At 50.7% G+C, this 16,229-nt stretch overlaps 1 protein-coding gene across 1 annotated transcript; it reads right to left on the minus strand.

Annotated features, from left to right (window-relative positions):
• Positions 1 to 269: 269 nt before the first annotated feature.
• On the minus strand, positions 270 to 15,591 carry LOC104070563 (excitatory amino acid transporter 5-like). Its single transcript, XM_009573722.1, has 11 exons — positions 15,415 to 15,591; positions 13,068 to 13,147; positions 10,852 to 11,064; positions 10,030 to 10,072; positions 8,976 to 9,198; positions 5,664 to 5,763; positions 5,223 to 5,456; positions 3,503 to 3,697; positions 2,677 to 2,811; positions 546 to 645; positions 270 to 434 (listed from the first exon to the last, which is right to left on the minus strand). The coding sequence occupies exons 1-11, from the start codon at positions 15,589 to 15,591 to the stop codon at positions 270 to 272; spliced, it is 1,665 nt and encodes a 554-aa protein (XP_009572017.1).
• Between the last annotated feature and the right edge of the window lie 638 nt (positions 15,592 to 16,229).

The following is a 16,229-nucleotide window of genomic DNA, read 5'->3' on the forward strand; positions in this document are numbered from 1 at the left end:
TTCAAAAGAACTGGGCTTGAAAAAATGTGAGGCATAAAACCTTCAAATCCCAGCTGCTTCTGACAGTCAGGGCAGCAAGCTCACGGCTGTATCCTCAGTTGCAAGGAGGAGTTGGCTCCCTTCCCCCTGAACAGCAGAGCCGTGCTGTTTGGGTGCTTGCTGGAGAGTCCCGCAGTCTTCAAAGGATGGAGAGGATTTTTCCACTTTTTGTGCCAAGTAAGGCCTTCATCTTGCAGAGCATCCATATACGACATTCACAATGTCAGTGTTTAGCACCAGGATCCCATTCCCGGAAAATACACCTGACAGATGTTATAATGAACTCCTGTCTGATCAAACAAAGTTTCTTCAATCATTTCAATCACGTTATCTTTGGGGTGCAGATGTGAGGTCTCTACAGAAGGAAACTTGTCTGTGTTGCTTACTGGATCTTGCTGCAAAAAGAAAAAATACAACTTTAATTTCTGAAGCAAGCACATGCGTTGTGTCTGTGCAGTCATTGTATCTCCTGCGTTCCCGTGCTCTCCCAGACAAGCTATACATACCGCGGGGGGCTTTGGGGCAAAGTCTTTCTCGCAGACGTGTGCTATGATGCCAGCAGCCAGAGCATCACCAAGGACGTTGGTCATAGTTCGAAATCGATCCCTAGGTGAGAGAGAGCCGTGAGGATGCAGTCGGTGGCCACAGCCAACGTGCCCGGGGTCTTTTATGGCTTTGAAACACGTCAACCTCCATCCCTAATGTTGCTACCACTGGTTTTGCTAATGGCAAGTTGAGACAAGTGCAGTATTGTTGTTGCAAATACGGAGAGAAAATGGTACATGCAATGTCTGTCTGAGCCCAGTACCATGAAGGCGGTGGGGCTTGTTTTGTCTCACTGAGCTTGCCTCTTTAGTGCATAGACCTGCCTATGCTGCTTCCCAAACTGATGCATCGTCATCATTTTTGCTCAATGTGGGGGTGAGCTGCCTCGGTGAGTCATAAAACTCCTTGACATGCCTCTCGGGGAGAAAATCTTGTTTATCCAGCCACAGCACCTCCTCTTGTTTATCCAAGCACCTTTCACATCAGTAGAAAGTGCCAGCACATTGCGGCAGGTGGTGGTGCTGTGTACCCTGTGATGCTCAAAGACTGAACTCACGTTGTGTTCTGATTTTACAAGTTTCACCTGAAAAGTTAAACTTCCTTTTATGTGAAAGAAAGAAAAGCAGCCAGGATACTCGATGCTGTTTCTTCTCTGTCCAGGGTGGCTGTGAAGGACAAATCGGCAACCCACATGTCAGTTGTGTAGAAGTCAGCATCTACTCTCTGTTTTTTCATCTAGCTAATTTGCTTCTTTTTTACCTTAGTACTTTAAAATGGCACATTTCACAAACTGCATATGTTTCACTTGTAGTGTGTTTGTCTGTGACAAATGTAATCAAGCATCAGTTTTTGTCTCAAGATCAATCTGGTCTTCATCCATCAAGATGAAGATGGTCTTGTTGGAAGATAGACTTCCTTGGTGTCTTTTGAAAGTCGTTTGAAAATGTCATCCTTTTAAAATCTCCAGTGATGTTTTCGTTCTGGTCATATGGAGAGAGAACTTCTCTCTGGAGAGAGAAGTTGCTTATTAAATGCAAGAAGGGGTCTTGCTGCATCTGTTCAAGAACTGACTGTCTCATTTTCTGCTGCAATTTGGTGTGCAACCAACTTGTACTTTACCTTGTTACTGTTTCGATGTGACATCTATTTCTCTCTCCTTTCTGCTTTTTAATTATGAAAATGCCCACGTTTCAGAAATAGAAACAGCAAACCGGATGAGCACATATTGTAAGTAATTACCATTAGTTTATGGTTTATTATTGGCTTCCTTGAGATCATGCTCTTTTCCTAAATAATTGCATGTTTCCACGCCTTTTGTTGCTGTCTTGTTAGCATCTTTCTGGCTAATTTTAATTTCTCCTTGTATGAAGCCAGATACCTTTTACCCTGCCTTACCAACCTTGTTCCTTTTCCAGGGATAATATTCCACCAAAACAAATACTGTACCATCCACCACTTCACTTTGACTCTTGTGCTGTCCATCCTCCTTTGTTCACAGGCGGCCAGCTTGGAGAAGACTAGGACTTGAGGTATTTCTCGGTAATATGTTAACTAGCAGCCTTACACAGTAATGCTTCATGAAGACAAGACTATGCACCTACTTTCCTCCTTTTCTACCTCTTGCTACGGAGGAAAGTAGCATTCTGTACGTACAAATGCATATATGTTTCAGAAGGATAGATTTTGTTACTTATTTGAGATCTCCAACAAAGACACGTTATACAATCAGGAATTTGGATAAAAGATAAGGACAAGCTGGTATTTCAAAGTGGGGACCTTACTTGAGAGAGTGGCTGAATACCATCGCCGCTTCTTCCACATACAGTCCTTAATGAGGCACTAGACAGGGACGGGCACCTCGGAACAGAAACGCCTCAAGTCAAACACTCCTTTAGGAGACTCTTTGCCTGTAGTTACTGTGGGCTATTTCAAGAAAATAATCATAAAATGAAGAATCTCACACTTGGTTCCTGGCCTTGTTCTGTGATCCCTTAATCTCTGTTTGCCTCCGTGAGAGCTGCTTCAAATACGTGACCATGAATTGGCACTTAGCAATAAGTGCCCATAACACTGCATCTGGAAAATACTTACAGAGCCCAGTCAACAGTGATGATGAGTGTGATATCGTCGGTCGGCAGCCCAACAGAAGTTAGCACGATGACCATTGTAACAAGTCCAGACTGGGGGATCCCGGCCGCCCCTATGCTTGCTGCTGTGGCTGTTATGCTGCAAAAGACAAGGCGGCTGCGCAATTATTGTGGTGGGTTTTTTTGTTTGGGTTTTTTTTTTTTTAGGGGAAAAAAAAAAAGCAAGCATGTTTGCATGGCAAAGTAAGTTGTTGCTGTATGGAAGGATTGGATTGGATCTGGCTTCCTCCACCTTCCTGCTCCCTGATGCTCTCCCAAACCCCTGCCTCTGCACATCATGGCCGAGGGCTTGCAGCAGGTACTCCTGGCTTTGTGCTTACACAACCCCCTCTGTGTTCCAGTGTAGGTAGCCCCTGCATAAAATTGCTAAATGGTTGCAACTGTACTTACTTATTTTTGTCTAGATAGCTGCTTTATTTCCCTGCTTATAAAATGAGGATATTGCATTCCTGAAGGGGTGTAAATTATACCTGCACAAATCCTTCTGTGCTAAGATAATGCATTTGCACTGCAGGTGTTGACCTGTTCTAGCCATGCTGTTAGTTCACAGTATGGCTTTTACCTACAGGCAAAGTCTTTGATTCTGCAGCACATTCTGTGGGTGCAGAGCCCGAGGTGCACAGCGCAGGGGGCTGGTACACGCTGCAAGTTTTCTGGCACTCTGTGCAGTAGCAAGATCTCTGCCAAACAGGAAAAGTGTGAGAGAGTGTTATAATGTCTATAAATACGGATAGAGAGGAATAATTCAGCTGCTGCAAAGAAACATTTACCTTATCGTTATAATTTGTCCCAAATCCAAGTCATGTTCATTGACCTGGGCAATAAAGATAGCAGCGACTGCTTCGTACAGCGCTGTGCCATCCATGTTGATGGTGGCACCGACAGGGAGGACGAATCGTGCCACGCGTCTGTCTATTCCGTTGTTTTCCAGGAGACACTTCAGGGTGATGGGCAAGGTTGCTGAGCTGCAGAACAAGAAATGATCAGTAATTTTCTCTATGGTTTGCGCTGAGCTTTAAAAGTAAGAACCAACATAACAGTATAGAAATACAAGTCCTCTTGAGGGTAAATGCAGTGGCAGTATTATACAAATTGCTATAGCAATGAAGGTTTCTTCAGCTTGCACTACCTGGGGAATATATGTAATTAACCAAGTAGTCAGTTAGCTGCTGGCTGCAAGATAAACTGCTCTCTATGAATAGCTCTGTGTGACGGTTACAGCTTTGTGGTACGTCCCTGGTCCCCACGTTAATCCTGGAGCGCCTCGAATGTTGCTACAGGGCAGCATCTGCCAGCACCGGCCATGCCGGGGTCCAGCCAGACCCCGTTGTTCCTCGTTTGTCTCCTCCGTGCCGCACGCAAAGGAGCAGCTACCTCGGCTCTTGCACCCCCCGACCTTTCTCTTTTGTTTCTGTCTAGTGTGAAGACATGAGCTGTCACGCAGGAGTCGGGATAAGGATGTGGAGGAAGAAGACCGAGTGGAAGAAAGGAAACGAGCGCAGAAAAGAAGTCGATGGGATTGCGATAGACTCTTGGAGTCAGGGACTGCTTTTCTGAAAGGAGTTGGCTGCAGCACGTAGCGCGGTGGCCCCCAGCCCCTGGCACAGAGCGAGGGCTGGGACAAGGAGCAGAGTGCTCCCACTGTCCCCTGCGTAACGGCTCTCTTGCTTAGCTGGCTGTAGAGCAGAGAGGAGGGAGAAAGCCTGATGGAGGCAGAGCTGGAGACCCAAGTTCAGGAGGAGATCAGGTAGTTAAGGGTAGCAGAAGAGACCTGCATCGGTGGGCGCTGGGGGAGGGAGGCACGATCCTAGGTGTTTTTCTTGGGATTATGTGAAGAAGCAACGTTAGGGAGGCCAGAAAAACCCTTTGCCTAGTCAAATATTTTCTAAGAAAATGTTTTAATTTGTGTGTCTTCCAGAAAGGATGGTAGTTTCTAATGTAAGGTTTCTTCATTGTTATAAAGAATGTTTTTCAATGAAAATAAAATAGATAAAAATAATGTAAAATTATAAAATCTTATCAAAGTAGACAACACTTTCCTTTGGAGGAGCTTGGGATACACAGGAGTTGATTTAAGCTTTTCAGTAAAGTGTTTAGAAGAGCTTTTGATCTTTTCAATTAAAACCTAGGATCATAACCCCACGCTGTTTTATAAAGCACCTACAACAGTCCTTTTTTGAATTCTTTGAAAGAAAACCGACTGCAGCAATTAAGAGAAGCACACACATGCACAAACATTACTGCTTTGCTCTGGGAAAACCCCAGGAGAGGGATGCACTGAGGCTCTTCCCGCTGAGGACCAGGGCAGTGCCAAGCGTCGCGCTTGCTACTAAAAGTGGAAGCAATCTCATTTCAAATAGTGCTGGAGCATAATTTGTCTTTGTGTGAATTATACCTGTTCTCCCACAGCTCACCTGGCTGCCACATCTCCCTCGACTAAACCAGATGCCTTCTCAGCTGTATCAGCATATTTCAGCCACGTTTTCATACCTGGAAGATGTAGCCAAGGCAATCAGCAAGGCTTGCAGTATCCCCTGAATGAAAGCAAAGGGGTTTTTCTTGGTGATGAGCACAAAAAGCAGAGGTAAGAGAACAAGTCCGTGGATGGCTAGCCCTGACACTACTGTAATGGCATATAGTCCCAGCTTCTGTCCTATAACGGATGGATCTTCCATCTCCAGGATCTTTCCAGCAATGAGAAATACAATGCCAAAGGGGAAGTACCTGCAAAGAATAAGCATAAAAAATTATTTATGAGGATGCAGCAATCATTGAAGCACTACACGACAGTCATTACAGTATTTGGTACCGTGTTGTACAGTCATATGAAAATAAATCCAGTGCTCACAGTAGATACTTGCAGACATATGACCAGCATTACCATTAGATAGCAGGTAAGAAAATAACTGAATCAATCAAAAACAGATTTACCAAACTGCCATTGAGACAATTTTCATAACTGCTTCATTCAGACACTGGCACACGTTAACCAGCGGAGTTCCTCGCTCGCCCATTTTTCCCAGGAGAAGTCCTGCAAGCAAGCACATCGGTTTCTATTACTCAAGAGTACCACAGGAGCAGTGTGTGTCATGCCAAGTGTCTTGAGGCTCTGGTAGTCACAGAATGGATTTCACTGGGCAAACTCACAGCAGGTCAGGCTTAATACAGATTTCCACATGCTCTGACGGATCATGGTAATTCTCTGCTCCAAGCAAATGCAAGCATCTGGCCTTTTCTCAAAAAAACCTCAGCAAACCCAAATCCAGGATTTGGACTATTCCTTGCACAGATAACTGATAAACTCTTCACTGCTGCTCAGTACTGAAAGAGTCACTTCTCGAGGTGGATAAGCTGCCTTTTTGTTATTTGGTAATACAAGAATAATGTAGCTTCGGAAACAAAAATTGATTTTTTTTTTTTTTTTTTTTAAAGGACAAAACTCACTGGGGTTATATATAGCTGAGGATGTGATGATATGTTGCATCCCTCCCCTTGCTCTGGAGTGAACGCCACATCTGCCACTCGGATGAGCTGCTTCAGAAGTGCTCGGATTTGCCCAGTCCCTGTGGGTGGTGGCAGTTCTCGGTTCCCTCGTGGGACGGGCTGTGCTGCCTGCCGACCAGCTATTTCATGCAGACGGCTTTGTCGGTGGCTCACAGACTGTACCGTGGTGGTAACAACACATGCGGCTGTACAATAATACGTCAGGAAGGATCCAACTGAGTTGCTTAGATACAAGCCTCCTGTATTAATTCTGATTTTTCTTTTGATGTTCTTGTATTAACCTAATTCCAGTCTAATTTTCTGTTGAAGGAATACTAGAGCAGAAATACATGAATGGGTAGAGGGGTTATGGTGCTTTCTGTTCTGCCAGCACAAAATTGGCCAGTGTGCTAAATCTCATTGCTTTCACTGGCGAGGAGGTTCCCCCGGTACCCGTTGAGAAAAAGAAAAATGAGTATTTGCCTATCTAGTTTCCAGCCCGGTGCCTGTACTATCTGTGTGGTCCTGTTAGCTTAAAATTACTTCTGAAGCACTGTACAAGTGTCTGCTTTAGCTTGGAAAAGAAGAATATAGTCGGGATCTTGTCCTGCCCCTCTCATCCCACTTCAGACTTCAGGGCAGAGGACTCCTAGCAGGAGTCCTTGGCAGGTAGTTGGATCTCTTGGCTTGCTCAGAAGAGAGATGAGATAGGGTCACCTTTGCTGGGACTTTCAGAAGTGAGACAAAGCTTGGCATGTTTAAATCTCAGCTCTGTGGATATTCATCCAGTATTTGATGGCCATAACAGCTGGTTTGAAAGAAATCGATTTCTCTTCAGGTCCTGCAGACAGCTGATTTGGAAAAGATCGCCCTGGCAAATGAACAGCTTACTTTGAGTAACTTTAAATGTCTGCCCTTTTCTGGATTTCAAAAGCAACGGAGAGGACTGGAGGTGCTCGGTGTCAGTGAAGAGATCGCTGGAGCTGTGGTAGCTGCGTGGGGTTACCATCCACTCCGGGTAGCCAGCGGGCGCTGCATGGACGCCTTGGTCTCAGTCCCACAAACTGTCTAAGATACCCTTTGCCGAGATCTCAACCAGCTTCCGCCTGGCCTCCCCCGCCCTGCTGCAAGGAGGAGCTGATCCCTGATTCCCACGGCACAGGGCTGTGTTGCCTGGCCTTCCCTGTCCCTCTCCTGTTTTCTGCCAGGCAAACCCCGTTAATTCAACCTCTCCTCGCAGTTAAAGCTTCCCGTGGATATACAGATGTCCTTTTCCAAGCTGCCCGTCCCTGGTGCAGGCGATGCTCTGCCGGTCTGCGGCTTCGTGGAGCTCTAATCCATCCCGTGCAAAACCTGGGGAGTGCAGCTGGGTGGCCGGGGCTCGCTCAGGTGATCTCCTGCTGCGTCCTAACTCAGCGCTGATCCTCACTCCCACGCTGGCAGGGTGGTGGGGTGGTAATCTCAGAAGAGAAAAGCGGCTTCTCCTCGCTTGTTTGGCTGGGCTGGAGGAGGGCACGTGCGAGCAGGAGCTTGGGTGTTCCCTAATGGGTCTGCAGATGGTGTTGGTCTCTGGGACAGGAGTCTGCCATAGACATCTCTTTCCTGTGTAAGGATCTTTAAGCAGGTCTGTCTCTGCCCGGTCTCACTGTGGCCATCTCCTCTAGGCACCCACTGTACCGTAGCTTTTAAAACTGGCCTCTCTCCCCTGGCGTTGTGGTCCCCACGGGGAGGCCCCTTCACCCCCCATCCCTCTCCTTCTGGGGGCTTTGCAGGTGCTTTCCCAGAGCACTGGTGTGCTCCAGTGCTGTGCTGGCTACACTGCCTCCACCCCTCAAATCCTCTAACTGGCTTTTTGGTTCCTTATACACTAAGTTCAAGCTCCTTGCCCCCACCTCTTAATCTACATGTAATCCTGCCCCCATGCTCATCTCATCACCTCCTACTCTTTTCCCTCCTGATTCCTCCCTTCCTCCCTTTCTCACTCAACCTTGCACCCGGTGTCCTTTTATCTTATGCTTTGAGTCAGCTCCAAGTTCCTCCTTCCTGTGACTTTCTCCCCTTTAAACCTTCTTCCTCCCTATCCCGTGCATGTTCTCTCCATCCAACCTCTGGTCCTTCTTCCTTCCTGAAATTGCTGCCGAGCACCTCGTCCATGCAGGATTGCAAGCTGTTCGATGCAGGACGCTTTCTTACCTTCTTCAGAAAGTCCTGTTATAAATTTCCGTACATTTGTGACAGGCACTAAGTCTGACCCAGCTTTCACCTGCTGCCTGCTCAGGGAGTTTGAACACTGCCAGTGTGAAGGGTTCGGACCATTTGTAACGAGCTGTGTCCCAGGTAGCCTCTGCAAAAGTTACACTCACTTCAGTAGACTTCATAAAAAGGACCCTCCAGTTTACACGACAATCTGAAAACCCTCAGGACCCGTCCCTGGGCTGTGAAGGCTCATATGGAAAACCTGGGGGAAGAAAACAGCCTTCTCGGTGCCTAATGCCTTTTGTGAGCTCCGTTATGGAAGGTACTGACAAAGGTGTTGGTACAAGCTCCCTGCTGTGCCTCGTTCCCCAGGGACTTGAGCAGTCAGAGCTAAAATAACCTCGTCCCTCTGAGCATCCCTACCTCCATTTACAGCACAGTGGCCAGTTACCAGCCACAGTGGCCAGCAACACAGTTACCACCCTGGGTTGCAACCGCCGCTGAACAGCCTTGCGAGCTGGGTTGGAGCGCGGTGCGGAGCCCCGTTCTCTATTGAGCAGGTACCTATTGTTGCTGAGAAGATGACGATTCCCAAGACGTTCATCTCATTGCTGGTCCCGGGCAGGGTCCTGTAGGTCATCTCAGGCGGCGGCGTCAGCTCGAGGAGCACAGGCCGATGAATTTCAGGGTTTTCCTCGTCGGGTGCAAAGTAAATAAAACTGAGAGATTTCCCTGGGATCTTTGGAAAGCCGGGGGACTTCACCACTGGGACAAGAACAGTTCGATACTGGAACAAAAGCAAAGCAGTGAGGTTAGTGTCCTGTTGGCGATGGGCTCCATCCTGCTCTGAACACAGAGGCAAAGCCATCACTAGCCATCACTGGCCCTGGAGGTTCAAAGTTTGTTTTTCAGGAAGTAAAAGGCTGGTGAAAAGAAGAGAAGCAAGAAGCAGGCAAGGGGAACTGTGGTTGTTCTCTGCAGACCTCAGCACAGACATCCTTGAGCAAGGCTGCACTTCTCCGGGCAGACGCATGGCATTTGTGAGTCAGGTCCCTGCAGGATCCTGGTGCAGCACTGGTAAGCGTTGTGGTCCGCACGGGTCCCCCCCTCTCCTTCTGGGGGCTTTGCAGATGCTTTCCCAATGCCGTGAGTTTGCTTCTTTTCCGTTCTCCCCTTCACCCTACCTGGCCCTCCTCGGCCTCTCCCCTTCGTCCACCCCAAGCTTTCCTTCAAGCTTTCCTTCCACATGCCTCCTGCCTGCCCACCCCTCTGCCTCTGCTCCCCGATCCCCAGGGACCCAGAAGCCACTGCACAAGAGCAGGGTCCAAGGGAAGAGACATTGTGCTGCTTTTGTACAGGAGCCCTCCCAGGCAGAGAGCAGGCAGGGGGGTCCCTGTGAGCCCATGCCCCCACCAGCACCCTCCCGCCTTCGGGTGCCCGCCCTGGGGTGAGCAGAAAGCAGCCGGGGAGCAGGCAGGGTGGGGAGGGAGGCAGAGGGAAGGGAAGGGGTTCATGTCCAGGCTGTGGGTGGGGAAGAGCCCCCAGACGGGGAGAGCAGCCCCGTCTGGAGCCGAGCACCATCCCACCTGCCTGCAGCGGTGGGGCCGGGTGAACTCACCTGCTGGAACGAAGCTTCGATGAGATTAGAAGGAAACATGTTTCTGTAAGAGAGCAATTGCACGGTGGTTAAAGTGTGTCGTGAGAACACAGGGAGCAACCTGTGAAGCACCGCTGGTGGGCACGAGGCCAAGGGGAGGGCCATTACAGCCAACACCAGCTTGATGTCCTCTGTGCAAGCTGAGGGCGAAGGCAGGCTGGAAGGTGAAGGAAGGACTACGAACCACGCGTAAACTGGACTCATAGAAAGCCAGAGGTTGGGACGGACATCTGCCATCTCCAGCGCCCTGCTCAGAGCAGGACCGCCTGCAAGGCTGGAGCAGGATGCTCAGAGCCTTGTCCAGTCGATGGAACGCCTCTAGAAATGGAGATTCTCCCCCAGCCCCTGGTCCGTGCTGCACCCCCTCCCCAGTTAACCCTCATCCACTGCTTTAATCCGGCCCTGGGCCAACTCCTGCTCATTTTTACCTTGCAAAGCCCAAGGAGCTGCAGGGCTTGGCATGTCACAGCTGGGGCTGCAGAGGGAGAACCACTGAGCTTTGCAGGGAATTGAGATCTTCCCGTTCTCTGCTGCCGCACCCGTCTTTGCTGGTGGCTCTGGGATGAGAGCAATGGGGGTGACAGTGGCCAGAGGGACATGCGTGGGGAGAAACGAACCCCACACCGCTGGGCTCAGAGGTACCAGTGCCTGGTCAGCGTGGCCAATAGTTCTCCCGTTTCCCTTGAGATCCCAATATCTCCCGGGAACTCAGTGCCTTGTGGGAAGATCTTGTCTGTGGAACACCATCATAAACTTGGCTCCTCCTGAAATCCTGCAACGTACCTGATTAAATCCAGTAACGCATCGGCGGAGCTGAGCATCACTTTCCCCACAGAGTAGTTGTCCTTCTGGGCAGCTGCGCCGGGGTGGATGCTGACCACGAGGATGATCCCGACAGTCACTGCCATGAAAGTTGTCCAAAGGTAGTAGGTGATGGTGATAATCCCCATCTTCCCACAGGCCTTGGAGTCCATGGTGGCCAGCCCAGACATGAGGCTGCAGCAGAAAAGATTGTGGTCATTGTCTGCTCCCAAAACTGCACAAAATGCATCTGATGGGCAAAATCTCCAAGGTGGGAGAAGTTCTTTAACCAATGCTTAAGGGCATCACCGAGCTCTTGCACATTCATGTGCCTGTGTCCGCAGGATCTCACGCCCAGGATGGGCTTGTGGCAACCCAGGCTGAGCAGCGAAGGGGAGGAGACACCTCTCCGACTCCCTTTTCAAGGTCTGGCCATGTTTTCTGTTTTCTCCAAGGGATAAGAAGTAAATAGTGTATTTTTATGGTGAATAACTAACACTCCTCTTTTTTTCTATTATACTGTTCTCTTAAATCTCCGACACCCTGTGCTGCTGCTGCATGTCACTGTGAACAGTGAAGAAAGGTATTAGCAAGGTTTATAAAATCCTGGTGGGGATGGACCCCACTCTCCCAAGGAGAGAGCTGCTGGTTCAGACTTCACATACACATAAGCTTTCCTAAGAAGTAGCGCATAAGCTACTTTTAAACAAAACTGGACTAAAAATAGAGATGGTATTACAGGCTGCACCAGCAAGGAGAGCTGGCGGGCGGCAGTGCTGGCACTGGGGGCAAACGGGAGCATTTGGGGGCTGCAGCGTGCCCCATGTGCACGCAGACCCACACTGAGCTCCTGGCTGCTGGTTTTCACTGCTCCAGCTCCCCCGGGGCCCTTCAGAGCCCTGGCCAAGCCTGCCGGCGGCATTCTGCAGTGGCCCGACAACCCCTGGCTGGGACATGATGGAGACAGAGGATGCGAAGGTTAATGCCACCCTTCGGGACACACAAGGGATGGGTTGTCGAGGTGGTGGCCAGCCCGCAGATCCCCTCCAGCAGCCACGCGTCCAGGAGGAGAGAGACCCTGGGAAGCTCAAGAGAGGCCACAAAAGCAACGCGGAGGTGGGTGATGCTTTCCAGTGTGAGGCTTGGGGAGCTCTGAAGCTGAGCCCCAACCTGGACAAATCCATCCCCAGAGCATACCCAGTCCCCTCTGGGACGGTGTGTAGAGGGAAGGCGCCACTTCACCATCATTCAGTAATTAAATATGAAAAAAGCCTGGTCAATTCAACATGCAAGAAAAATCCTGGGAGCCCTGTGCAGACCCTGCGCCCGCAGGCAGGAGAGCGGTCGGCTGGGATGACCCAGCACCATTGAGCTGCAAGGAGGGCTGAGAGCACCCCGGGAGCAAAGGAGAACCCAGGCAGCGCATCAGGAAAGGGGATGTGAAATACTGGAGGGGAAAAGAAAGGAGGTCTACAAGGGCTGATACCAAAAAAGACCAAGTGTGGCCAGGACAGAGACCACACTGCTCCCAAAAATAAACGAAAGGCAAATGGGACAGCAAGCAAACTCTGAAAAACAATAGAGAAGTGACACATGCTCAAGGGAATGAAAAGCTCATTGTTTGGGTATTTCTAATGAGCATGTGCCAGCAATTGTTTAAAATATATAAATCCATGTAAGCTTTTCAAGACTTTGCTTAGACTTGAGTGTGACTCTCTCAGCTCTATTTCTTATAGTTCTGTATCTGGACGGGCTGATAAAAGTGGGATTTGCAAACATAGACGCAACACTGAGGGATGCTTGTGGTTTCTACCTGAACTTTCTCAAAACCTCTAAATAAGGAAATCCGCATTGAGTTTAAAGAGCTGCCCATTATCAACTGCCCTTGGATGGTCCCAGCATCACCACCTGGCTGGGCCCCAAAAGAAGAGAAACACCCCAGCCAGTGCAGGTATCTGACCTGGGTGGAGGTGTCTACCAAATCCAGGTGCGGATTTGTCCCAGACCATTGCTGGGAAATCAATGTCCATGTTTGATGGACATCAAGCCAGGGGATGCTGCTTGGTTGCTGACTGCTTGGGGCCGGGGATATTCTCACCCGAGGCAGTTTTGGGTGATCTCCTCAACAGGGGATCACAGGGCTATCTCCTCAATGTGATGGAGAGATGGTACTTTAGAAGCAGAAGATGATGTCTTACCTGGAGGTGATCAATGGCAGGATCAGCATCTTCAACATCCTCATGAGGAGCTCTCCAGGAAAGGAAAAATACTGCTTCTCCTGCACATAGAGGAGAGCCGTTGTGTCAGGTGAGAGCTGAGAAGTGGATGCTCATCACAGGTTAGGGGCTCAAACTTGGTAAATTTGCCTTTTTTCCAACCAGACCCAGCCCTGAGCTTGGTTCCCAGCCGGCAGCCATTCCTTGTGGCATTCGGAGACACTTTCTCTGGCTGTCCCTGAGCTGGGTCAGGGATGGGGAATACTGGCCACATGGGAAACCCAGCTGTGAACTGGAGAGAGTCGTGTGGGGCTGGTCCCCTCCCAAAAACATCCTTGGGTTCATTGCCCTCTAGGGAATGGTCCCCATGGCCCCACCACTGGCTCCTTCTGAACAGCGTTGCATTTCTTATTGGGGAGCAGAGGCTTGACTGCACGTGCAAATGTGTCCCAAAGCTGTCGGGTGCAGCCTGGTGCCAGCAGCAAAAGGTGGAAATACCTTGGGGCTGCAAATGGCAAAGCCGAGCCCAGGTGTCCAGACCATCTGTGGTGCAGCCTTGTGGTGCACCAAGGGAGTTTTCCATCCCATGGCATCCATCCACCCCCTACACTCCTCACATGAGCATGGGGAAGGGCTGCCTGGAGAGAGACCCCCAAAGCCCAGATCCCACAGCCATGATCAAGGGAAGAGTGAGGGGTCTGCGAGACCAGCAGCCACCTGGCCAGCATCTCTTCATCCACCATCCATCCATCCCTCCCTCCATCCATCCACCATCCCTGCATCCATCTCTCCATCCACCATCCTTCTGGCTGCTGAGTTCCTTCCATGCGTCCGTCCATCCATCCATCCATCCCTCAATTAATCCATCCATCCACCTTCCCTCCCTCCCTCCCTGCCCCCCAGTCTTTCACTGTGCCACTCTAGAGGTGTCAGGGACGGATCTGAGATGGCCCCAAGCCAAGCAGGTACTTTTGGTTACTCCGAAGTAACCAACACCACCAGGCTTTGAGGGATCCCAAGACAAACTATTAAAATAAATGCTCCGCAGTGCTGTCGCTGCACTAACCCACCCGTGTGGCCTAAACTCGGCTGATTTCCCCAGGGAGCTCATGTAGAGCAGAGCTGCGATGGGTCCAGCTGGGTGCAAGGAGTAATAACAGATTTGAACAGCATCTATTTTGTCAGTGGGTTTCTCAGCTTCATGACGCTTTCCCATCGCGGGGAGGAAAGTGGGGACCGGCTGCTTCTCCAGCCCCTCATCTGCGGTGTGGATTTCAGGACAGAAGTCTCTAATGGGGAGAAGTGGCTGCCAGGGACCATGCGCAGGGCTGTGGCAACAGGGCAGGACAGGTCGGGGGCAGAGGATGGATGAACTCGGTGCATGGCTGGACGAGGGGCAGGAGCCCCCAGGCTCTGCTGGCCTCAAGCTTGGTGTAGGAGGCTGCCAGGCTCTCGCGAGCACGTGCACCGGGGCACAGGGAGATTACACCCAGCTTCAATTAAGTAACAAGATCATCCCTGCTGCGGGTGATGATGCTGAAGGGTGTAATTGAAGTGACAAGATTTGCTAAATCCTTGCGGGTGACACGGGGATGTTCCAGCACGAGCCGCGCTCTCCCAGAAGCAGCATCCCCCCTGGGCTCAGCCAGCCCAGCTGAAGATCAGGGCTGAGCCACAGCCAAGACGCCCGATGTCATTAAAGCCACGTGGATTTTAGTGCAGTGACATTTAACAGCGCAATGCTCCTAGAAAGCACTGAGCGAACGCATCTTTTAGGTGCATTTTCTCCAATGTGTTTGTCTCTAAGGGTTCTCGGAGAAAGGTGACCCCTGGAAGCCCCCCGGGCTCTCCACCAACCCTGTATTTATTTGCTGGGCCTTCTCCAGAGGGTGGAAATGTGCTTTGGTTGGGCATCTGCGCAGCTGGGGAGGGTAACAGGAGGAGCTCATCCCTTGGACCCGAGTGCTGCTGTTTGTGTTGGGGAGAGCCTGTTACCAAGCATCCATTCTGCCCTTTCCCATCCCCACCCTGCCTGGAGGCTCCTGCAGCCCCATGGGGTCTGTCCCGGAGCCCCTCACTCCCAGTGGAGGGAGGCAGGATTTGTCCTGCAACTTTGACATTTGTTGGCAGCTTTTTGGTCAAAAAAAAAGAAAGCAAGCCACAGGGAGAAACCTGCCCTGAGAGGTAGTTTTCTTGGGCAGGAGCCTTTGCTTCTGGGGCTGTGCCCGTCTGGGCCCCTTGATGGTGTGTCTTGCCGGCACCAGGGCTGGTCGTCCCGACTGCCCCGCTCCATCCCCCTTACTCCCGTCCCCGTCCCAGCCAGGCTTACCAACTCCGTCAGCTCCAGCGCCCGCAGCAGGAACCCCAGCAGGCACCCGGTGGCAACCGACAGCATCGACAGGGTCAAGAGGCCATTTTTACGCCAGAAAGCCTGTACCCACTTCCAGACGCGCAGGAAGGTTGTGGACAGCGAGTTCAGCAAAACTCTCTTGACCCGCTCCCACATGGTCATTCTCAGCCGCCCAGGCGATGCCCCTCGGAGCAGCTCCTGGCCCCGTTCATCGCCCTGGGCACCACCGCACCGACGGACCCCTGCCCTTTGCTGGGAGCTGAGCGTCCAGGTGGCTAATCCCTGGGACCAAAAGCTTCAGGGCTATTTGGGAGTCTTTCTCGTAATGGAAAGTGACGTCTTCAACTGGTTAATCTGGGCTTGGCATCCCGGCAGTGCTGGTGCTGAATCCTCCCAGGTTAACCCTCCACCCCTGGGATCAGGGCCTCGTGCTGCAGTCTGAGAGCAGGGATTCAGCCCTGGAACTCCTTTCCCGTCACAGTTCCTGATCCAAAAGGATCTGGGTCCTGCCACCGGAGGCTGCAACAGGATTTGTGCTCCCACTGGCTGCGAGCGCACCCCCTTCCTACCCCACATTTGTAAGAGCTTCGTGAGGGCAAATCTTGAAAGGAAGACTGTTTCCCGCTTAATTAAGAATTTCCCATGGTGATCTGCACAGACTGTCAGCCCAAGGCACTGACAGATGATGCTGAATATCCAGAATATCTACCCCAACAGATCCGCCCCCCTCGCCAGCTCTGCAGGGAAGCTGCCCCAAGGCCACGGGATGCTGCTGGGATGCCTGGTCAATAATG

This window comes from Fulmarus glacialis, unplaced genomic scaffold, assembly GCF_000690835.1.
Source record: "Fulmarus glacialis isolate BGI_N327 unplaced genomic scaffold, ASM69083v1 scaffold2383, whole genome shotgun sequence".
Lineage (NCBI taxonomy): Eukaryota > Metazoa > Chordata > Aves > Procellariiformes > Procellariidae > Fulmarus > Fulmarus glacialis.

Coding starts and splice junctions, on each gene's coding strand:
- LOC104070563 (XM_009573722.1), bottom strand. CDS start 15,591: ATGTGGGAGCGGGTCAAGAGAGTTTTGCTGAACTCGCTGTCCACAACC. Junction 10,073..10,851: donor GCGTTACTGGATTTAATCAG/GTACGTTGCAGG, acceptor GCTCTCTTACAG/AAACATGTTTCCTTCTAATC. Junction 435..545: donor TTGCCCCAAAGCCCCCCGCG/GTATGTATAGCT, acceptor TTCTTTTTGCAG/CAAGATCCAGTAAGCAACAC.